The sequence below is a fragment of the Castor canadensis genome, chromosome 2 (genome assembly GCF_047511655.1).
Source record: "Castor canadensis chromosome 2, mCasCan1.hap1v2, whole genome shotgun sequence".
In the NCBI taxonomy this organism is placed as follows: Eukaryota; Metazoa; Chordata; class Mammalia; order Rodentia; family Castoridae; genus Castor; species Castor canadensis.
In genome coordinates this window covers 51861433-51886797 of record NC_133387.1, presented here as the reverse complement: position 1 = coordinate 51886797, position 25365 = coordinate 51861433, and the positions used below count along the sequence as shown (strand labels likewise).

At 36.9% G+C, this 25365-nt stretch overlaps 1 protein-coding gene across 5 annotated transcripts in view; it reads left to right on the top strand.

Moving 5' to 3' along the window:
• Window positions 1-25365, top strand: part of Cdk14 (cyclin dependent kinase 14) — a 593051-nt gene that overhangs the window by 148558 nt on the left and 419128 nt on the right. For all 5 annotated transcript variants that reach the window (XM_074064778.1, XM_074064777.1, XM_074064779.1 and 2 more), the window contains one exon: window positions 18095-18174. In XM_074064778.1, the coding sequence (XP_073920879.1) occupies window positions 18095-18174 (80 nt within the window). The remainder of the gene's footprint in view (window positions 1-18094; window positions 18175-25365) is intronic.

The following is a 25365-nucleotide window of genomic DNA, read 5'->3' as shown; positions in this document are numbered from 1 at the left end:
TACAGCTGGTTTCATTTAGCTGCAGCAGATAAAACAAACAATGCCTAATCTTTTTGACAAAAGTGACAATGAGGTTATTGTTTAAGTAAGAAGCATGATTTCAATTATTAGACAAAAGTACACTGGAATAAATTTCCTATTAGACAATGCTTAAGGCCTCTGTTAGCCATTTTTGTTATCAGGACTCTTTGATCGTTAGATTAGGAGACCCTCACAATAACAATCAGTGATATTTGTTGTGTTCAACAAATATCTGAGGTGTTAGTGTTTTCACAAATGATTCAACTCATCATGTCAGGGCTCCTAGAATCTCCCTCCTGTAGTTTGGTTTAAGTGATTCTTGAGGAGAACCATGGGACTGATGGTGAAGAGACTGGTTTCTGTTGCTTCATTATTATTACCATCTGTTTAGTTTAAATCAAGATGCTAGAAAGTAGCACATTTCTAGTCTAAACCGGAGGTTCTCAGAGACAGTTTTGTTCACTAGGATGCATTTGATAGTGTCTGTCAACATTTTTGGTTTTCACAGCTTGGGAAGTGGTGTTGGTGTTTCAGGCATCTAATGGGTTAAGACCAGGGTTGCTTGTCTTATCTCTCTCAACATGATTGTCTTCCATGTTTATTGCAGCACTATTCACAGTAGCTAAACTATGGAATCAGCCTAGGTGCCCGCCCATCAACCCAATCCAATGAATGGATAAAGAAAATGTTGGTATATATGCACAATAGAATGTTATTGAGCCATAAAGGAAAATGGAGCCATGTTTTACTACCTCACATGGACATGGATTTTAGTCTAGTATGAAGTAAATCTTTGCTCAGAGGTCTTTCAGTTATCTTTTCTGAGCACTTACTTCTTTGTGAATTAACCTTATTAAATTTTTAAACATATTCTTGAGAAGGGTGAGGATTTGGTATAAGTTGCTTTATGTAGAAGGAGACCTTATTTCATGATTTGCCTTGCATAGCCCTGATTTATGCTGTTTTTATATGAGGTCCCCCCTTTCCCCCTCCCCCAGCCCCAGTGAGACAGGGTCTCCCTATTTGGGATTTGCTATGTAGCCCATGCTGACTTCAAACTTGTGAACCTTCTGCCTCAGCCTCCTGAGTGCTAGAATTACAGATACACAGATATTGTGTCCATTGGGAGAGATTTTGAAGTATACTGGATTCTGGTAGGTGTGGTAGACCAGGATCAAAAGGGAGGGCTTTGGACAAAGTAATGACCCTTCCCTTAAGTATGCTTGGTTTGTAAGGGAAGTTCAACTTCAAGGGTCTGTTTATGGCTTCATCCTGAAATGCTGGAGAGTGGTATTTATCTTTGTCAGTAGAATCTGAAAATGACAATGATACAAGTTTACTGGCTTTGATCCAGGAAAGTATCTAAGCTTGAAGAGTCTCCCAGATAAAGGAAATTATTTAAAGATCTCAGATGCAAGACATTTTTCATGCTTAATGGTTGATTCCTGAGCAGATTTTTTTCTCTCTTCTGAAGTTCCAAGGATACAGATGCATTTCTCTGCATAAACAAATTTTTTGAAAACTTAAAAGATAAATCTGTCTCTAGTTCAGAATGGCCTCTTTGGGATTGCAATATAATTTTTAACTATCTCTGTTTTCAGGGATTTAAATCAGTGATCCTGTAGACCTGTAAGCATTATATGAGCCAGGGAAAACTGTAAACAGACACTTTGGTTAATAGTTGAAAGCTCTGTATGATCCAGTGGAGAATAAGATGGAAGTTGTTCCTAATTGGTGAGATGGAGAGTGAATTCTGAAGCAGTTTAGCAGCCATCACAGGTATTGACAGATAGAAAAAGGCCCTGAGGCCATAGGAGAGGAACCAGAGGCTTTTGCTACATATTTGATGAAACCTCTTAGGAGAAAGAACAGGGAAATTGAGAAACCAAGTAAGTGTTGTTACAAAGGGGACCTACTGGAGATCCCAAAGAAAGCTGTATTCCTAATGAGAAAGAAATAGATTAAACAGGGACGAGATTAAAAAAAAAAAAAAATATATATATATATATATATATATATATATTTTTTTTTTTTTTTTTTTTGGAAAAAAACAACTTCCTGTTCTCAGTAAGTGTCAATGCTAAGCTGTAGAGAGTTGAGGTCACCCTGGACTGCCCAAAGTAAAGCATATAAATTAAAATAGAACATCTCTTTCTGAATGGGACAGTAAGTAAAAGAACAGCAATGTTTAGTTAGATAAAGGGAGGAACAAAGAGCAGGAAGGGGATTGCCTAGAGAGAAAGGAAGGAAGGAAAGGAGGGAGGGAGGAAGGAAGGAAAGAAGGAAGGGAGGGAGGGAATTAGTTTCTGAAGTGGGCGAATAATCCATGGCATTTTGCAATCAGGAAGGTTTTTGGGGACTAGTAGGAACAGAGACCTAGAGAAGTAAAAAAAGGAAGGTGAAATATAAGGTAACTCTTGAGGAATGAGGCAGGGAAAAGTGTTTCTGGTTATTTTTGTTTTAAATCAAATGGAAAAGAATTGAGTATGTATAGAGACTAGAATGATGGAGTCGGTAGAAAGGAGTGGGCATCTGATTAAAGAAAGATTTGAAGTGTGGTTTTTTTGGGGGGGATGGGACTGGAATTTGAACTCAGGGCTTCACAGTTGCAAAGTGGACACTCTACTGCTTGAGCAGTAGAGTCCATTTTTCCCTGGTTATTTTGGAGATGGAGTCTCCAGAACTGTTTGTCTGGACTGGCCTCTAACCACCACAGTCCTCCTGAACTCAGCCAACAAAGTAGCTAGGATTACAGGTAGGAGCCCCAGGATACCTGCTAAAGTATATTGTTGATGGAAAATTTTGAGGAGCTCTGCTTTCTTTGTCACTTGATTCTTATTCCACATGTCCCAGAAAATTGGTCTTCCCCTTTCTTGTGCTGATAATTTAAAGATCTGAAATAGTTCTTTTGATTGTCAGCTTCATCTCATTTAGGATTTAGACTTACAAGGAAATTCTTCTTACATATTTCTGCCCTCTTTTTATTCACATCCTTTTAAAATTCAGGTACATCACGGAATTCTTTGTGTATATCATTAGTTTTTCTTCTTAGCTCTTTTTTTCTTCTTTGATCCTAGTTGTAATTTTAAAATATGTTTTTTTGTGAATCTCCCTTGATACTACCGTCCTCTTTGTAATTTAGAGTCATGAAATAAAGGCAATATTTTATTGAGCACTGGGCCAAACTCCATTGTTTTCAGCCGTAAAAATAGTTAAAAAAGAGAATTGGTTGCATACAGCTGTGAAGAATACATGTGAGTGAATGCATTTAAAATGTTTAGAATATTCTCTCCCATACAGTACATATTCAGTGAGTACTAGCCGTTTCATGTGTCCCATATTTCTTATAGTAATCCCAGAGAAGAACTGAAATTAACCAATTTCTCCCACTTCATACATGAAGCAACTGAAACCCTAACAGTCAGTCAAGTAAATTGACTGCAGTCACATAGATAAGTGAAAGAGCCAGAATTTGTATCATGTCAGTCCAACTCCATATCTGAGTTTTAATTTTTAACATTTTGGGGGAAAGTTAAAAAAATTTTCCATGTTACCCTTCCTTGTTAATTAACTCTAGAGGTACAGAGCCAGTTTCTTCCATTGCTTCCATTTCTTCCCTCTGTGCCAGTGTGGTAATTTCTTCTTAGTTGTTTGCCATTCATTTTTCCACTGTCCTGGGAAACTCCACAGTGACATCATGGCTGTTACCCTGCTTATTTCACCCAAGTGATTTATAGATTGCCAGGTGCTATGACAGGTAGAACCCTTACTAATCTGTTTTCTTTCTATTGGGTAGACTTTTTTGGGGGAAGATTTTGTGTTACTTTGCTGCCTTCTCCTATGGACCTCAGCCCAGGATTTCATGGCACCCATTTCTCTTACTACTGTTTCATTCATTGCCATGAGTATATGGCAAACACAACTCTTGACCTGCTAGCACCGTTACAACCCTTTTATACTTTTTACAAATAACAGCAGAATGATGTTATAGTAAGAGCTGTATCTTAAAAGATATAAATTTCTTTTTTAAGTTTTTGAGAAACATTTTTTTCAGAAACATTGTTATGCCCCACCTGATGTATATCCCTGTTTCTTGTTGTGAATGTAGCTAGTATTCTTAAAAAGATGAGATAAAAGAAAACATTATTTTCTGTATCTGTGTGTCCTTTGAAACTCTTGCCAAATTTTCATGGCTTTTGTTCTCAGCTTTAGCCACTTCATTGTGTATTTCATCTAAGTAGGAACATTCATATTGTTTGTATATACTCACACACAGTGTCACATGTATTGGACTTTCTTAAATTGTTAATAATTTTTGTGATAATTAATGTGACTTCAACTAATTTACCATTGACCCCTCTCTTTATAAAAGGGTTTATTTAATTAATAAAGCTTGGAGAAAAACATGGTATTTAAGGCTATTTTCTACTAAATATGGTTGTATAGATGATGCTAATAATCATACATGCAATTTTTGTAGCAGATCTCTGCTTAGAGGTAATGTTAGTAGCCCCACTTAATAATCAGCCTGTATAGCTAGGCACCAGTGGCTCACACCTATTATGCTACCTACTTGGGAGGCTGAGCTCAGGACAATCATAGTTATATAGTTCATGAGACCCTCATCTCCAAAATATCCACAGCAAAATGGACTGGAGGTGTGTCTCAAGTGGTGGAGCACCTACTTTGCAAGTATGCAAGCTCTGTCTTCAAACCCCAGTTCCATGCAAATATATATGTGTACACACACACATACACACACACACACACGCCTGTATAGTTATATTTACCTTTCTACTCTTCAAAAGCTTTTCCTTGTATTTTGTGTGTGTGTGTGTGTGTGTGTATGTTAAAAAACCTCCAAGACATTGCAAACATTGTCCTTGAAAGTTGGGGAAAGCAGAGTTGGCAGGTTAAATGATGGAGCTGCATGAACATACCTGGTCAGTAAAGATCTGCATGGAAAACATGGGTGTCTCCACTTCTCATCTGTCACTTTCTTGCTATACTGTAGAGTTGGCACCCTTCCATCTGTCAGAAATGGGTAAGTCATTCTCACTATTCAAATGTCCTATAATTTGTTCATGTGTTTCTTAGTCACTCAAAAGTAGTGAGTTTTTGTAGCATACTGATTGGATGCTTATGTGACACACGAGTGACCATGTTGTCTCACTTTCTTAAGTTCAAAATCTGTAAGTCCAGTTGACTAATTAGTAGTCTAGATTTTTAAGATCATGGTAGAAGGACAAAAATAAATAATGTATTTTCTTTAAATATTTGTGTTTTTCAAAACAAAGAGAAGTGTGCTATTAAAACCAAAGTTCTTCTGCCATGGGCAAGGACATTAGTTTTATAGTATCTTATTTTTGATACTAATTTATATATGGCTATTTTACATTTGTAATAAGAAAAGAGTAGAAAAATATTACAAGAGGCAAAAAGTAGACAATTGCTAATCAGAGATTAAAACCATTATCTGCAGATTTTTGACATAAAAAGACTTAGATGTATGTATTTACTACGCTTTTAAAAAAACCTTTTTATACATCCTCTTTCAGATTCAATAGAATTCGTTGCCCATTTTGGATTAAAAATGAGCAAATGTCTAATTGCTTTTGAGTGTGTTGCCCATGAGACCAGGGACTTTTCTTCTTTAACTTTCATTTTCAACTTAAGTGAATGCATATCAGAATGCTTTCTGTTGGTGACTGTGAGGGTTGACAGACATGAAGGAGAGACATTTAGGAAAGCTGATTTTTGTGACTTCTTAATTATATACATTGTTCCAGGAACAGGAAGAGCTGATGTAATCTGTCTTTTGTAGTTATTTGCTGTTTTGGTCCTCATTTGAGAACGTTGACTTCATTCTTTCTCTCATATATTGAAGGTAGACTTCAGGAAGGGCATTTAGTACAAGGAAGAGCTGTACAACATGGATTTTTCTTGAAGGGGTTAAATTGTGTTTTCTCTCATGAAAGTTAATTAGATTTCTTATTAGAAAACGGATTTGGTAGTTGAGGTCTGACTTTGCTGGCTAGCTTTTGATTAAGACCTTGTAAGTTTTCCTCGTGTTGTAGCACTAAGCCTAGCAAAACAGGTATCTCTGTAGGAATGGGAAGTGAAAGCCCTGCCTGATGATGGTGAGCATAATATATGACACTATATTTAATTTCATTCAAAACATGTTTGACCACATTTTTACTGGTGAAAATAGAAATATCTCAGAATCCTCTTGGCTTAATAGAAGTATCCAGAGTCCTCGTGTGAAATATTCTTTGTTAGTTCTCCATGGGCATTTGTAGGCACACCAAAAAAAAAAACCCAAAACAACAGAAAATACTAGCCTGCTATTCTAGTTGTAACATGAACTCAAGGGGGTTTGTATGTGTGTTTTGGTCTTTGTTGGAATGGTAGAGAATAGTGTGAACTCTGAATACCCCTGCCTGAATCACTCTCCAGGGTTGCTTTAATTGGTTTACCCTGCTGTTCCAAACTTCACTTAATTTTGCATGGTTATTTTTGCATGGGAAAGGCAAGATCTCTGTGGTTAACGCTACTTGGCAATGAGTATGTGGGGACTCTGCAAAGCCTCGTAGTGAGCATGATGTGCTTTTTGGTGCATCTCATTTAGCTCCTTTAGAGATGCTTATTTCCTAGTAATACAAACTTGACTTCTGTCTTATACTGCTGGACATGTATTCCTCTGCCAGAGGAAGGGTGTCATTTATGACTCTGCTGGAGAAATAAGAACATCATGCATTGAACCTATCTTTGGGCCAGGGTGCTTGAAGTGCTGTAAGGTTCAGCATCAGATCTTATCTTCTTTTCCTTAATCTCCACTCATATAATGACTCACTCTGATCGTGATGCTGTAGTTAGATTTTTTTAAAAAGAAAATCATGAATGAATGGGTTTGACTTTGATTTTTGGATGTAGTTTAAAATACAGTATATAAGAATTAACCACAACACTGGAAAAAATGATAAGATCATCAAGAAGTATATCCGTTTTTTTTTTTTTCTCTCTCTTTTTTGGAAACATTTTTTGTGGGGACAAAAAAAAAAGCCACTGAAGATAAAAATCTATTTGAAGTGGCAGCTTGACCTCAGAGAGAAGAAAATTTGATTTCTCTAGAAATGTAAAATGCAGGCTTTTCAAAGCCCTCAGTTAATGTGTTTTTCTAGAGACGTGTACTTGAAAGTAGGGCTAGGGGAAAACAAGAAAATCCCAACTAATGCAGTTTTTTTTTTTTTTTTTTACATTTGGTGTTTCTTTGCCTTCACTTCATCTCTTCATCCTTAACTTTCAGTGCATGCGGGCCCATGTACATGTCATATGTTTATGAGTGTAAGTTTCATGTTTATGGATAAAAACTTCACAGAACTAATTAAAGCAGTAAGTTTCAAATCTCACTTTTTGTGGAAGTCAATCGAGAAAAACTCCTCATGAGGAATTACATTTACTTATTTTGAGTGACAGCACCGTGGCCAGTTCAGGAGTGTGTGCAGCCAGCTATCTCCATGTCTGTTGGTGCCAGACCATTCTGAGCTTTGCCTTCACCTGATTATCTTGGCAATACCTCTTTCCTGTCCTTTGATAACTGTCATACTTTTCTGTAGAAATTTGCCTTTCACTCTTTACTCTTCCTGCATTTTGGTTGCTTCATACTGTTTCTTCTTTCTTTCTTTTTCATGTTGAGACAATGTCTTATTATGTAGGCCAGACTGACCTCAAATTCATGATCCTCCTGTCTCAGCTTCTGGAATACTGGGATTGCAAGTGTGCACACCATGCCTGGCTTTTGATACTGTCTTGTCTCCTCTGTTAGCCAGTAATCTCCTCGAGGGCTGTCTTGTCACCCCAGAATGGTTCCTTAAATCCAGGAGTTGTTCCTTTTTCAAGTTCTGAGAAGGGTGCAGTCCACTGCCCTATTACTCCAGGAGGTTAATGTATCAAAGTAGATGAAAGAAACCTCTTGAAACTGAACAGACAAACATCGAACCAGATGAGGGTAGCTCACCTCAGTGAGTATGGGGAAGCTAAGGATGAGCTCGGGTGTGAAGTCTACACATAGAAGATGCTACTGGCATAGATAGGTGACAATGAACAGTTGTGGTTACTCACATTCTGTTTTGCTTGCATCATTGCTACAAAGGAGAAGTAGTATAAGGTGTAAAAGTACAGAACAAATAAAGGAGTGTCTGAGGATGTTTAATAGCACTGTGGTTCTCCAGGGAGTTTTGTTTTATGACCTGAAATGACTGTTTCATGGAATTTTAAGGATATTTGGAGTTGAGACTGTTCCATCACTGTCAGTTATCTAGAGGAACTATGAAAAATTACAGCAGCATTAGGAGCCTTGAGATTCCCCACATAGTCACAGAAGGTGATGAATTCTATGAAACAGAGCCCAGGTAATAAATGTTTATGAATGGTTGTTGGCCGGGTGATTTCCGAGCAATTAGAAAGCAAAATAGTGAGGAGTTAAAAAAAAAAATCTTATCTAAATAACTTTCTTTTTCTGATCAGATTGTTACACTAGTGGATGAACACCGTGGACACTGTCTACATACTTGCTTCTTATGTCTTGGTAAATATTTCTGATTATGTAATGGTAGATAAAAATGTTATAGTCAGTCAGATGATATGTTGTTGCTGCTATTGATTTGAAACGGGCTGATTAACCTAAGAATGGTAAGAATTCCAATACGTGATGTTTCATTACTTCTTTTATATGGTAAGGGATTGGCTCATTTGTTCACCAGAGCGCTGAACTGTGTGTGAGAAACTGTGCTAGGTGCATATTTTCCAGCACAGTCCAGTGGTAGAGGTAGACTGTCCATCCAGTGGTTAGTGATAGAGACAAAGCCTGTCTGAGAGAGGGGGCATGGAGAGCAAGTGTGAAAGTGAAAGACAGGTTGAGGGAGTGGATAGTAAGAATATAATGAATGAAACCAAGACTCCCTGGGGATATACTCAAAGGAATGTGACACAAGTTACTCCAGAGGCACTTGCACACCCATGTTTATTGCAGCACTATTCACAATAGCCAAGTTATGGAAACAGCCAAGATGGCCCACTACTGATGAATGGATTAAGAAAATGTGATATTTATACACAATGGAATTCTACTCAGCCACGAAGAAGAATGAAATCTTATCATTCGCAAGTAAATGGATGGAACTGGAGAACATCATCCTGAGTGAGGTTAGCCAGGCTCAGAAGACCAAAAATCATATGTTCTCCCTCATATTTGGACTTTAGATCAAGGGCAAATACAGCAAGGGGATTGGACTTTGGTCACATGATAAGATGAGAGCACACAAGGGATGTATGAGGATAGGTAAGAAACTCAAAAAAACATGATAGCATTGGATGTCCTCAGTGCAAAGGAACTAATGCAGAAACTTTAAAGCAACAGAGGCCAATAGGAGAAGGGGACCAGGAACTAGAGAAAAGGTCAGTTCCAGAAGAATCAACTTAGAATGTAACACATATGTACATGAAAGCAATGTGAGGAATCTCCCTGTATAGCTATCCTTATCTCAAGTAGCAAAAACTCTTGGTCCTTCTTATTATTGTTTATATTCTCTCTTCAACAAAATTAGAGATAAGGGCAGAACAGTTTCTGCCTGGAAGCGAGGGTTAAGGGGGAAGAGAGGGAGGGGGTGGGGGAATGGAGGAGAAATGACCCAAACATTGTATGCACATATGAATAAAAGATAAAAAAAAAAGAGACAAATATGTACATTGAAAAAAAAAAACAACAAAAAAATCCAAGGTTCTCAAAAGGTGGATGTGTGGGGTCAATAGTAGAGTATCAAAGAACACAGTGCTGGGCCACCTCCTGTTCAGTGTTTTCATTCCTACCTAGCATGAGGACACATAGGATGATGGGCAGCCTATGCCTGTTGTAAGCAGGGTTGGAATTTAGAACTGACAGGTGGAGGTGTGGGTATTTGGTGGCTGCTAACAAGTTGGTGTAGGAACCTAAAGGCTTAACACCCTGGCTCTCAGCCCTGGTGTCAAGTTAGAATTAGTAAGAGTGTTTTAAAAGCACAGATGCTAGGACCCCACTCCACTCCAGTAGAATTGGGGATGGGACCAGCCACATCTATGGATTAGCTCCCTCGGTAATAATTCTATGTATCCAGGGCTGAGAAATTCTATCATAATCTTTTGCATAACTCCAAAGACCGAATGCATCCGTCTGTATGTCTAGCCTTGTGCACACAGAGGCTGCTGTGCTGGGAAGCAGACCCTATTCCACTGCTTCCAAGGGACTGTCAAAGTGGAGTCTCTTTTTCCTCCTTCCTCCATTTATCCCAGACACTGGTCAAGACATAAAACTCTCTGATCACCCACTCTTTCCCAGAACTCATGTCCATGTTTCTTAGTACACCCCATATTCTGTTACTTCTCGCATCCTTCAGGCTCTTCTCATGTCTTCTTGATCTTGAACACTGTTCCAAGATGAGCAGATTTTTACCTAATTTCTTTCTCTTTTTTGAGTGTTTTTTTCCTTCTCTCCTGCTTTAACAGAAAATTGGCTGTCCTCTGTGGTACTCTAAGTGACTCACAAATCTATGTCTGGCTTAGATTTTGTACTGAGGTTCAGACCCATAAATACCAGTGCTTCCTTTACATCTCTGAATGTTTCCAGACCAGTTATCTTCCAAACAGAACTTGTGGTCTAAGTCTTCCATTCTTTAGTTTCCCTCACCTCAATAAAGGGTACCTACAAACATCCACATGCTGAAATGAGGAATTGGTAGTCATACTTTTTAATTTCCCTACACTCAATCCAGTTGGTTTTCTTTTCAGAATTGCTCCTACCAATCCTATGGTGTTAGTGCCACCACGTTTCACCTGGACCACATTATCAGCTCCCTGACTGCCCCTTTTGTGCTCTGTCAGGAAGTCTCCATACCACAGGGAGTGAGCTGCAGACACAACGTAACCATGCTGGTGCCTTCTTCTTTCAATCCTTTCTGTGGCCTGAAGGGACATCCAAGATTGGCTACCTCCCCCATTCTCCCAGCTAGCTCTGCCCACATTTCTTCCTTTCCTGGCTTCCTAGCTCCTTCCTACCTCCCTCTTTCTTATGTTTTCATTTACCATCATGTTCTTTACCTCTGGACTTTTATGCAGGTTGTTCCATTTGCCAAAAGTGTTATTTACTTACTCTTCTTTTTTTTAGCTTAAATACTGTATTTTCAGAAAGTCTTTTCCTAATTGCATAATCCAAAACTGGTTGTTTTATCTTTTTTTACATGGCACGTTGCAGCTTTCCTTTATCACATTTATCCCAATTCATACTAGTTTTTTTTTTTTAACAGAACTTTTAATGGAAAACAATTAGTAGAAAATACAGTCATAGTATACCACTATGAACTTATCTCTCAGCTTCACATATTGGCAACCTTATGACTGGTATTGTTTTGTCAGTGTTCTTTTCTTCTAGTAATTTTGAAACAAATCCCAAATATTATTATTATTTCATCGTGTATTTATTCTTTGAAAGATGATGATTCTGTTTTAAAATATATAGCCATGTCAAGTAATAACATGACAAAATTTAAAATAATGGTTTTTTAATATCATTAATAGTCTGTTAAAATTCACTTTATTTGAATCAAGGAAAAAATTGGATCCATATATTGCAATAAATTGCAGTTGGTTGATATGTCTGTCTCTCCTTTAACTTGTGGGTGCTTCCTCCCACCTCCCCCTTTTTTCCTTAGAATTTATTTGTTGAGGTTCTTTCGTCTTACAAGAATATTGTTATGTAGTCTGGATTTTTTAGGTTTTATCTCGATGGTATTTTTTATTTGTCCATTATGTCCTTTAAATAAGTACTCGGCTTTAGGTGTGGTCAGATTTGGGTGGATTCATCTCATGGAGGGACATGAACTTTCCTCCTGAGGTACATAATATTTGGTAGCTTCTTTTTATGATTTTAGCAACCATTGATAACACAGTACCTGATTAAGGTTATTAAAAAGGGTGGTATTTTAATTGTTTCATTCCCTCTCCATTCATTACATGCCATGAATCTTTTCTGAGAAACTCCCCCATATCAACTACTTGGTTATACTGAAGGAAAAGTAAATGCTTTATCCAGCTTCCTTATTTAATAGTTTTGAAACTGAAATGGTTCCATAATACCCCAAATATGGCCAATTAGTTTTCTTTCTTAGTTTCATTGTAAGCATATGAGTTTAAAGATATTTGATGTCTTTCAATTGCCATTATTATTTTATTGATGACCAAATCTTCCCATTTGACATGTGGGAGCCTGCTAACGCCCTTTGACCACAGGCCTCAGTCATGCTTGTACTTAGGTGGTCTGTCCGTCTCCTTGGCTGGACTGTCAGATCCTTAAATGTAAAGATGAAATATTTATTACTTATCCAAAGTACAAACTCACGATCTCTCAATATTTGTTGAATGAGAGACGGGAAATTAAAAGTTCACTTAATGAAGGCCTGTTTTGTAGGGGAGAACTTAGTTTAGTCTTTGTATATTCAGAACATAAAGCAGAGAGTAGAACTCAAACTTAGAGGAAGCATATTTTTGTCTCAACAGCGGAGGAATTAAATAATTTGGAAGACTATAGAGGAGTTTGAGCTCCAGCAAAGTCTTCGAGAGACTACTTTTTTCTTCCCAGGGCTAGTACTAAGGTAGTCAAGTGAAGGAGGATCTTTTTTGTCTACTTAGGAGCTTGAATTGTCACTGAGGTGACTTCTATTCACAAGATAACAAGATTTAAAAAAAAAATCCTTTGTTGATAGATTTAATTTTTGGAAAGGTGCAAAGTTGACCCGTTTAAAATTGTTGAAATGTACATAATTCTGTTTCTTCCATGAACATTATTCATGTTCAAAGCATTCAAAACACTAATTTTGTTTTAAAGCATTATTAGTTTAATCTAATTATGCTTTTGTAGCAATCAATTATTTGTATATGTAATAATCATTGATTGAACATGGCCTTTCTCATTTCATTAAATTCGTAGACCTTGTATTGTTAATCACATCCTAATAGCCATTATACTATCATTTTATTACTCTTAGATTTTATTTTAAAAGAAATTAATTTAAAAGGAACTGGTATTATTCTTGTAGGACATCTGTGTATCATTTTACTAAAGATTAGGGCAAGATATAATTATGGACGGTTTACCTTGAACTTCAAGTTATTCTAATTTTTTTTCCAGAATGAACTGTAGTAGATAGCACTGTCAAGATATGCCAGAGCAGCAAAGGTGAAATAGTATTGAGATGACTTTTTTATTCACACCTGAATAAAAATTGAATTTACATAACATTAGCAAGACCATAGTTGTTTTTAATTATTGAAATGTGTATATAATTCAGGACAGTGAGCATTTTAACTATTTTAAAGAGACTATTAATGAATGAAGATTAGTATAATTTTTGAAATATTTTTAATATTTTGTCAAAAATTAATAAACTCAGCCCCAAATATTAACCTTGCAATATGGCATCTACAATATCTTCTACTGTCTCTCTACCAATATAGAATGGCAACAAGAGAAGTGAAGTTGATATTATTTTTCGTTGCAGTTTCTCTTGAGACAAAATCATACTGGATGAGAGGCAGAATATATTAAATTTCCCAGAGTATATTAAATTTCTTTTAGGTATATTGCTTTAATTTCCTTTATATCCTCCAGATATAATTTCTTCTAGGTGTTAGCACATGGACACTCTTTTCAAAGATGACCTAGATAATATTTATAATTTTATTTTATTGTACTAAGTTATCCTATTAATTTGAGGTAAATAATAGAATAGAAATCTTTTAGGCTTTCCTTTGAGAATTGTTTATTTTAAAGGAAATTCTTTTGGGGCCTTATCTTTTGAAACTGAAAAATGTACTCTGAACAAAGAGGGAACTTTTCCTTTGTAGGTTTTGCATACCTTTGAATGAATGGATAAAAAACCAAATAAGCTATGCTCTATATTCAAAGCTTCTACACCTCCCTTCATTTTCACAAGAGAATTTTTAATCTACAAATATAAAAGGCACACAGAATTGTGGGCAGGTTCTAAAGGTGTCAGAGTTTCTGATTTGTGGTTGGAACCAGTTTGAAAGTTGGACCTGATTTCATCATGGCTCTGCCTGGCTATCCATTGTCCCCATGTATCTGTTCCTACTATGTGTGCAACTCTCCCTTGTGCTACACTTGACAACTCCACCTGTGTGATGAACAGACTAAAGCAATGAGTTGCTCATCCCTGGTTCTGAAGTGTGTCTTGCAGTTAGGCCACACTAGGAATTACAGTTGTTGAAGAATAAGAGACAAATGTGAAGTAAAATGGCTGTCTGTGTAGCTTAGAGCAACTGGATGCAAAGGTTGCAGTATCTCCAATAGAGCTCTGTGGTACTATCAAAACAATTTAAAGCATTTTTCCCACCATGTTGTTTACATGAATTAATGTCTTCACTGGCAATCAAACCTTGATTACCTTCTATTCATTAGCTTTTGATTTAATTAATAAGACTTGTTAAAGAGGAATCCTCAATGTTTTCATGTAAACAGCTTTAATTTATTGATTCAATTCGAATTTTGTGTTTACTTAAATCAGTGCTTGAATTACATGTTTTGAACCTTCATAAAGTAACATAAACCTACAAGATAATTAGAAGATACAATGTTCAGTTTGTTTTTCCATAGAATAACAGGTATTAATATCTTTAAAATTTTGACATGTTTACATGAGTTAGTAACATAATTTTAAGCATTTCAGGCAATATGAAAGTTTAAGACACATGCGTGTGTGGGTGCATGCACACGCATGTACAACATTAGAAATTTCATAATAATTTTTTTTTCAAAAGTACCTTTTCTAAAAGTAGAGTCAATGACTGAACATTTACTAGGCTTTAAAACTGAGGGACTTAGCAGTTGGTGAGTGTCCAGACATGTAGAGAAAAACTAATTAAGAAAGGAGAAAGTCACGGTGACTCTTAGGTTAAAGAGCAATTTGATGATCAATATGATTCTTAATGGGAAACCAATGAAGCATTTGGAGAAGAGGGAGATGGTGGGTAGCCGTTCATGTTCAGATCATTAAAGGATAGTGAGTGTTTTGTTGGGTGTAAGAAAGTTAATTAACAAACCATTCTACAAATTCTAAACTTGAATGAAATGAAAAGTTACCTGTATCGACATGCATCAAAAACAGAGATTGCATCTTTAATCTGAATACAGGAAAATAAAGAAATAGTTAAATCAGATGTGAAAGGACACATTCTGATATTTTGGGATTTTTGGAAATAATTTTTGTAACTTATTCTGCTTTTATTTTGTATGAGGAAGAAAATATCAATGTATTTTAGCAGTCTGGATACTCATTTAGTAAAACGTACCCTGTGTTAGTAAGATTCTAGCTATTGGGCACATATCAGTTAACAAAACAGTCTCTGCTTTGTAACTTATAGTGTAGTATGAATATTAGGGAAATGTTTAGTTTCAAATAACTGTTAACTATTGCAATTATCATAGCAAAAGTAACACTTGGAGGTTTGATTCGTAGCGATTTCAGAATTAGAATTCCAGGAACTGGGTCTTTTTCTTTTATGTGGTTATCAAAAGCACATTAAATTTTATTTTCCCCACAAAATGATGCAAATTAGTTTATGAGTACTCATAGGGTTCCATTTTTAGTTGCATTTAAAGAGTAAGTGCTGACCTTCAGCCTGCTTTCAGTGTGTTACAGGCCAGTCATCGTATCATGGCCTGAGAGTGTATTTTAAGTATATAACCTTTACAAGCCTGAGGCCTCTGTATTCCAGAATTCAGTTCTTGGTACATACAAGTTTGCTTCTCAAGGGAAGTGGAAAGCCTTCTGGGAAGAAGGCTATGTGTGTGTTTTATGAGTGAGGGGAAAATATCTGTAAATGAGGGGAAAATCCAAGGCATTCCTGGAATCAGTTACTGCTTCCTCAGGGATCCAGGGATGAGCTCAGCTGGGCTGATGAAAATCTGTGCAGATGTCAGCACTGACTGCATCGCAGCCTCAAGCCCTGCCAAAGGCTTTCTCAGTCCTAAAGGACAAAGTGAAGAGCACAAGGCACAGTCTCCAGCTGAACCCCACATAGTTGATCAGTTTTTGCCTGCACCTGGGTACCTAGAGCACAAACAGAATTAGAGGAATCAAGGTAATGTACCCAGGAGAGGAGGTTGTGGGACAAAAAAGCAGCAGACTGGTCTTTCTAGCTGAAACACAAGGAAAAACCAGAACAACTTCTAACCTCCAGGAGATGGCACACTGTGGAACCTCATAAGCAGATGTCCTTATACTGTTACCACAACTAGTAATAATGGAGTTAGCAATCATTTCCATGAGAAATGCAACAGGGACAGTGGGCTGTGATGAATTCTTTGGCCTTTTTGTTTCTGTGGCAGTATTTTGAGCAAAAATAGACCAAGTAGATGTAGTTTTTAAAAAAAGACATTAAATATTATTTCAGACTCAGGTACTAGATTCTCTGGGCCACATGAACTCTCCTTTTTGGTTCCTCTGAAAAACTTTGGTAGCAATTTAAATTTCAGTGTAAAACTCTTTTTGACCTATCAGACTGGCAAAACCAAACATTGATAACATATAGTATAGGTGATAGAGGGAAGGAATAGGAACTTCTCTGTGTGTGTGTGTGTTTGTGTGTGTGAGTGACACACCCATTCTTCATTCTTCTAATTTTGATGAGTATTATACATTTATAACACTCATCAAAATTAGAAGTTAGAAATAATGTGTACCTTTTGAACTTGAAACTCTGTTTTTAGGAGTTTATCATATATTTTTTCAGGGATGAAATTACATGCACAAGAATATTCACTGCATCATTGTTTGTCATAGTACAGTTAGCAACAAGCTAATGCCAGTTAGTAGAGAGATTAAATCAAGTGTGCTATACTCACACCCGGTGGCCTTTGAGAGCAAGAGGCAGTTTTCTGCAAGTTTATAAGAAAATCACCAAAATGCATTGCTAAGTGACAAAAGCAATATAGAATCTACTTTGTATTGTATACTATCATTTGTGTATATGTGTATGTTCATGTGATACAGATACATGGAAGTCTGTAGATCTGAAACCACAGAAACAGTGGTAAGTGGTGGCATCAGAGGATGGCAGCTAGTGGCTGAAGGATGGTGTGGCAGGGAGATTTACTTTTTACCAAATACCTTTTGCACTTTTCACATTTTAATCTTGTACTTTGTAAAAAATAAACCCTATTTTAATAACAAATGAATCACATAAAGTAAACTATCATAGAGATAGAGCAGTCAAGAAGAAGACCAATGTAGACAGTTAATGTTTTTGATAGTTGACAGAATGAAATGGATGAGACGTTAACTCCATAGTGTAATCTTACTTTTAATTAGAGCTAACACACATTTAGAATGTGTCTGGAAGAACCATCTGCTTTGGATAGGTCGTGTGTTATCTTGTAATAGTATATTCATAACTTTTTGATAATCTATAATATAAAACACAACCAGATCAAAGATAATTTTAGAAGGCTCTTATTTAAAAAACAGGAAAAATGGAAAAATGAAAGAGTGGGTGTAACACAGAGAGAGAGAGAGAAAGAGAGAGAGAGAGGAGGCTGAGTGTCAATTTCTGTCCTTGGGGATTGAATGACCTCATTCAAAAAGTGAAGAAACAAAGAAGGAGTTTTGAGGAATATAGGAAAAGAATTATTTCTGCTTGCTTTCTAATTAATCTGAGAATAATTGTCAAGCATGGTGATTTTGTTAAATACTAGTTTCTTACTGGAAAGAACAGAATGAGTCATAGAAAACTCCAGTTAAATCTTGGCCTATGCAAATGTGAATATTTAAAATGTGAATATTTTTTGATGATGATACCGAGTTTCTAGCCTTACTGAAATTAATCTTGCTGTAGCAGTGTAATTGAGTCACTGACATTTTCAGTGCAAAATTGCATAAAATATAAATCGTAAGGAAGATAATTAGAACCATAATAGGTCCATACTTTCAGATTCGCTTTTCATCTTTTCTTTCATTTCCCACAGGGTAAACGGGAAATTGGTAGCCCTGAAGGTGATCAGGCTGCAAGAAGAAGAAGGTACACCTTTCACAGCCATCAGGGAAGGTAGGCACTTTTGTTATCTTTGCTTTTGTGTTTGTATGACGCTTGAAATGGTGTAGAATGCATCTCTGAATATATGGAATTTTTAAATTACATTGGTGTATCTCTCATTGTTGGATGTAAGTGGAAATTAAAAATTCAGTACCTCTTATAATCTTAATAAGTCATGTTAAATAAGACAAGGCCTCAGACTGTATGTTGAGAGGTAAGTTAAAACATTGATGATACAACTATCTAGATAGCTGGGTGCTGGTGGCTCACACCTGTAATCCTAGCTACTAGGGAGGCAGAGATCAGGAGGATTGTGGTTCAAAGCCAGCCTGGGCAAATAGTTCCGCGAGACCCTATCTCAAAAAAACCCTTCACTCGAAAGGGCTGGAATGGCTCAAGGTGTAGGCCCTGAGTTCAAGTCCCAGTACAGAAAAAAGAAAAGAAAGAAAGAAAAGAAAGAAAGCTACCTAGATAAGAATTTTTTTACATCAGTTTGTTTGCAGAGCTCCTAAAATACATATTAGTGTGACATTCTATATTTATGACTCTTACATGAAATTCTTAAAAATGGGGGGTTAATATTATCTTATTAGTCGTTTGAATTTATTTATCATCTTTCAATCAGTTTATCTGTCTGTCTGTCTGTCTATCCATACATCCATCCATCTTCGTGATACTGGGTTTGGAACTCATCTTCTTGTGCTTGCTGTGCTAGGCACACTACCAGTTCAATCATGCCTCCAACCCTTTTTTGTGTGTGTGTGCTGTAGTTGTTTGGGCTCTTATTTTTTTTTTTTGCATTATTGGAGTGTGTACATCTTAAGCCACTCCACCAGCCCTTTTTTGTGGTAGATTTTTTTTTTTTTAGATAGGGTTTCTCCAACTATTTGCCTGGGCTGGCTTCAAACTGCAGTCCTCCTGATCTCTGTAGCTAGGATTACAGGTGTGAGCCATCGGCACCTGGCTCGTAATTATTTTTTAGGTAGGGCCTTGTGCTTTAGCACAGGCTGGCCTGGGCCACAATCTCCCTCATAGCTGAGATGACAGGAGTGCACCACTATGCACACTGTATTGGTGGAGATGGGGTCTCAGTAACTTTTTGCCTGGGCTGACCTTGAACCTCAATCCTCTTGATCTCTGCTTGCTTCCAGAGTAGCTGGGATTACAAGTGTGAAGCACCATACCCAGTCAGCTTTCTTTTTTCTTAATTTCCTTGTTCCCATACTTTATTGTATTTTCTACTGACTTTCTCATTTCTGCAAAGATATTCTTTATATATTAGGGTCACATATATTGAAATATTTCTCCCACTTTTTCATTTTTTAAAAACTTTATGATATATGTGTTTTGTATGTATAAGATTTTAATTTTTATGATCTAAAATTACTCTTTTACTTCATTAATTTCTGTATAGAGAGGTTTTTCTGCTTGAAGAGACATAAAATATCCTCTCCTTGGGAATTTTCAATTCAGTTTCATAACTCTTAGAATTAGTAATTTAACTTCTGCTACATTTTTAAAAGTACAAATTATCTTGACTTAAGATCTCAATTTATTTTTGTATTGAAGGGATTACAGCTACTTGTTCTGAAGAGCAGAACAAAATAAATATCACTGGCTTGCCATAATGGTTTTGTCAAGGTATTGATGAATTAAACCTACTCTGTCTCTGTTCTGGTTGGTTATCCACAACTATCAATATGATTCATGCTATTTTTGAAAAATCACCTTTCTGTTTTTACTATCTCTTCTCTCCTTTTCATTTCAGTCTGGCTTCCTTCATTCCTATTTAGCTGAAGCTGTTCTTATACAGTTCATCAATTACCTCCTTATTAATAATCAAATACATACTTCTTTTTTTTAATACAACTTTTTAGCAGATTGCACATAGATGAAACATTCTTTTCTGTGACATTACATTTTCCATATATGCAGGTTTTTTCTTTCTCTTGTGTTGGCTCCTTCTCTCTCTACATCTGTCTATTGTGTATGGATTTCATCTCATAGTAGTAGCAAAGAAAAGTAACAAACATGTTTGTTATATGAAGAGGGCACTGGTAGAAAAAGTAAAGAAAAGCAGTAAATGTTATTGTTATATAATGAGAGCACTGAGTCTGATGGGATTGCAAACAGTGGCTGAGATGGATCTTGGGTTCCTACTGAGTTGTGGAGGAAAGCAAGATTGACAGTGCTATTGAGTTTTATTCTGCTAGACACTAAATGTGAGAGAATGGAAGAGGGGCAAGAGACATTAGGCTAAGAAGGAAGCAGGAGGAGAATGGAATTGGTCAGCAGGCATGCTCCTTAGTATGTTGAGTATATACTAGAATCAACAAACCTAACCTTGTTGGTGTTGGTCCAAGTTCAAGGTTAAGAGCAAGTACATAACAACATTACAGAATCCATTGCAACAGGTGAGGCCATTAATAGAAAGTTCAAGGAAAGAAGCAAGTAGGATCAAATTGAAATTGTTGGTGATCTACTTGTTCATATTGGCTTGGTATGAAACCAGGTCCATGGCCACCTGAAAAGGTAGGCTTAAAGGCAGTACAGGGGATCAAAGAACACAGCGATGCTTGGCACAGTGAGGGCTGGTTGGCTGCCAAGATGACTTCATTTAAAGCCACGAGATGAGCTTACCAGTTGACATTGGTCTGCAGTTGTGTTGTAGAATACAGGGCTGCATAGGTGGGAACTCAATCTGTATGTTAGTAGATCTCTAAAGGGTTTTGAGCTGGCTATGTCAGGAAGAGAAATCTGATGTCAGGGTGTGTTAGATTAGATTAGGAGGAAACTGGAGGCTAATAAACCAGTCATTCAAAGTATTGAAAATTTGAAATTATGGATTTGTTAGAAGCCAAGAACAAATATGAGAGGAAAATAATGTCAGAGCTATGCAAATTATTGATATAGATGATATATGAAAGTTTTGAGTTTTTATGAGTGGAGAGTGGTGCCAGAAATAGAACTAGTTCATGATTGTATGGGGAATTGCTTTTTTTTTTTTCCTTTTATTATTCATATGTGCATACAAGGCTTGGGTCATTTCTCCCCTCTGCCCCCACCCCCTCCCTTACCACCCACTCTGCCCCCTCCCTCTCTCCCCCACCCCCTCAATACCCAGCAGAAACTATTTTGCCCTTATTTCTAATTTTGTTGTAGAGAGAGTATAAGCAATAATAGGAAGGAACAAGGGTTTTTGCTGATTGAGATAAGGATAGCTATACAGGGCGTTGACTCACATTGATTTCCTGTGCGTGTGTGTTACCTTCTAAGTTAATTCTTTTTGATCTAACCTTTTCTCTAGTTCCTTCCCTTTTCCTATTGGCCTCAGTTGCTTTTAAGGTATCTGCTTTAGTTTCTCTGCGTTAAGGGCAACAAATTTTAACACTTTGTAGTTTGAAAGGATTGTGACTTGACTTAATCTCCAAATTATCCCTTATTCTATGGTATTTATATTATTTATGGAATTTGTCATATAAATATGGAATTGAGGCTCAGTGGAGTCAGATAACATGTTTAAAGAGTTGGCTCTTGTACATAGACCTTGTTAGATTCCAAAATAGTATAATGGCCAACTTTTTGAAGTGGTTGATTTGGATTGTAGACCTTTTGAGTTTGTGAGGCATCTATATGAAACTGTCTTGTTTCTGGAGGACCTCACACAACCATTTAGTGTAAGCAGTATATTTATCATGGTCTTTAAGAACTTGCGCTCATTTAAGATTTTTAAAAATGTAGATCAGGAATTTATTTTGCTGGCAGCTCCGCAGGCTAGGGAGTGTAAGAGTAAGGCCCTGGCTCCTGATGAGGGCCTTTTTACTGTGTCATCCGATTCCAGGAGACAGAACACAAGAGAGGGGAAGAGTGAGAAAGAGAGCAAAAGCCAGAGGCACATTTAAGGCTTTTGATAGAGAGAACTTTGAGTGTAGACAAGGAGGTCATTGCGAAGCTTTTAGTAAGAGGAAACCCTGTGGGTTTTGGAGTTTGGAATGCTGGGGTTTGACCCTCTCTCTGTCATTTTTCATTGTATCATATAAGATAAGCCGTCTGTATTAGCCTCCCAGGGTTGCTGTGACAAGGTCTCACAGGCTAGGTGGTTCAAATAACAGGAAGTATTTGAACTCTTAGAGTTCGGGAGGTCAAAGTGTCATGACCTTCTTTATTGGGGCTGATAGGGAGGTCAAGTTGTCATGACCTTTATTAGGGCTGCCAGAGAAGGATCTATTCTAGGTCTCCTTCTTTGGCTTGTAAATAGATATTTCCCTGTGCCCTCTCATGGTTTTCCTTCTGTGCTTATCTGTGTCTAAATACCTTCTTTTTGTAAGGATACCAGCAATATTGGATAAGGGTCCACCCTAATGACCTCATTTGAACATAACTACCTCTGTAAAGACCCTGTCTCCACAATCACATGTTATGAAGTACTGGGGTTAGGACTTCAACGTGCAATTTTTTTTTTTTTTTTTTTTTGAGGAGAGGCACATTTAGGCCCACTTAATAGTTTAAGGCTGTAGTAACCCTACTTGCAGAAAACCCTATTCTTAAGAACTGTCTACTTCAGCACTAAGCTTTTGATTTTCCCAGAGAGTCTTTAAATCAAGAATGATAGAAGAATTGTTGAGGCCTGAATGGACTTACCACAACATGACATTGTGTTTTCTTTTTTATGCAATATTTTGAGGTTTTTCTAATAAAGTCTGACTTCTAAGTGATCTCTGATAAAGGTCAAATGGCTTTATGGTAATAGGAAGAATTAAACTCTGGGTCAGTTTATGTTCTCTGTTTCTCTTTTGCCTTTTCATTACAGTCGTTCATGGTCACTTTTCTGCTGTTTATATGTGGAAGCAAAAGCTGTTATTAACTATCGCTGACTCTTTCTGACTTTTTCCATTAATACATGTAGAATTGCATGCACAATAATTCTGGTGTGTATTTTGTGGCAGAACTTGAAATGTTTAGGAGGGTGGGAGATACTTGGGTTATGTTCATTTTCCATTGACAAAGGGACAGCAAGGCTAGTTCAGTGGAGAGGCAGCACTTGAATTTGAGTTCCTCTCTCTTCTGCTGTTCTGGTCAGTTCTTGATTCACAAAATGTCAACAGCAGGAAGAGTTCGAAGTAGGAAAGCAGTATTCTCAGTGGTATTCAAGTGGCTGCTTTCCACTTAGAGGCTTACCTAGGAATTTAAGTTTTAACATATAATTTTCAACTAAAGTGGAAATGCTTAGCAACCCTAATCTTACCTCGAATTATGTCTGGAGTTGGACTTTGAATTTTATCTTATCAAGATAGACTGTGTAACAGCTTAATCTGGGTGTAGGTGCTTTGAGATTTACTCTGTCTTTGATGGCAGCTTAGAGAAATTAAGTACCAGTACAGAGGCCAGCTTTTCTATTTTAATTTAAAATCCTGTGTCATATCATCGTGGTACATGGTGCCACTTATAGTCCGTCAAGAGATACAGGAAAAATTTGAAAGGGCATTGATAAAATGTCTTAGGATATCCTGTCTTTAAAACAACTTCAAAGTGTATGTGTTCTTACTCTGTGATGTCATATTCTAGATATAATACAATTTTTTTCTCTAAGATTTCCCTAGGCCTGAAGGTAAGAGAACCCACTTTCACGTTCATGGATTCTTAAATATATAATGGATTTCATAGGCAAGGATATAGAGAAATATAAATACTAGAGTATTTGAAGAACAAATTTAAATTAAAATAGTAACAATATCAATAGACAGTGTACTGGAAAACCCATACTCCCTACAATGGTCGTAGGGAAGAAATCCTTGCTCACCTTTTCCTAGCTTTTGTTGGCTCCCAGAAATCTTTGGTGTTCTTTAGTTTAATCCACCAGCACTCCAGTTTGTGCCTCTGTCTTCTCTGTGTGTACTTCTCTATGTGGACTGTGTGTCTTAATCCTCTTCTTATAAGGAAATCAGTCATTGTATTTCAGGCCTATCCTAATCTAGTATGGCTTTATCTTAGTTGTGTCTGTGAAGACAGTCTGCAAATAAGGTCACATTTTTTCAGGTCCAGGTGGACATGAATTTTGGTTAGATGCTGTTCAAACCACTACAGGTGTTTATTCTTCTCAATTTCACAGAGACATTTGTAAGTAATAGTGGATGGAGCCCTGCATTTCACCTTCAAAAGCTTTGATGAAAAATGTACTATATAGTTGTTTTGATACAATTTACTAAAGTTTTTGAATATCAGTTTCTGAAAGGAATGAATAGATTAACTTTCTTCAAGGTGACTGGGCTCTTGTTATTGTTCATTTGTTTTGACTTTTAAGAAAAAATGAAATTCTTCCTGGATGTTGAAATATTTACAATCGTGGCATTTGTGGAGATAGATTATATCTTATCAGAGCATTGTCATTGGACTTAGTTTGGGGTTGAAGATAGGGAGAACTGATACGATGGTGATCCCCAAGGCTACTAAATAAATGTGAAATGATAAATGCCTACTCCTACAATTCTATGGTTTGGTTGTTGGGATTTCAGATACATTTACTCAAAGACGTAGTGTTATAAATCTTGATTCGCTTTTTAGAATAGTCCACAAGAGTGAGTCTCTCTCCCTCTCCCTCTCTATTTTCCTCCCTCTCTCTTTCTCTCTCTCAAATCTAGATATGCAGTCTATGAAATTATAACTTCAGTGACTAAATAGAACTTGACTGATAGCTATATAATCATTTTTGGTTATAATATAAATAATCTTTTCAAATGTCTGGATGCCAAGGCATACCTTATTCCATCACCTTCTTGATGAAAAGAGAATATCCAAGGGAGCTCAGGCCTTTAGTTCTCTCTCTCTTCTCTTAAATGGGGGTCGGCATGCTCAGGCTTGTGGGAGCTACCTTGAGAGAATGGGCACAGTTTCCCTCTGTAACACAATGGGAGGGTGGTCCTGGGGAGGGGCAAGGAAGACAACTGTTTGCTTACAAGTTTGTTTTTTATCAGTATCAGTATTTCGAACTGTTCATCAACTTGGAATGCTTTCAAAGTTGATAGGAGACTAAGAGCAGAATTTTTAGTTATCCCTTACCATATGTTAATGCAACATCTGGCCCTATGCAATAGGTAATAGATTAAATTAGGTGTCTCCCCAGATCTTAATGGCTTTAGAATTCAGCAGTTCTATTCTCAGCTTAGACATTTCTGACTTAAGCTGTTCTATCTGAAAGTGTTTTTT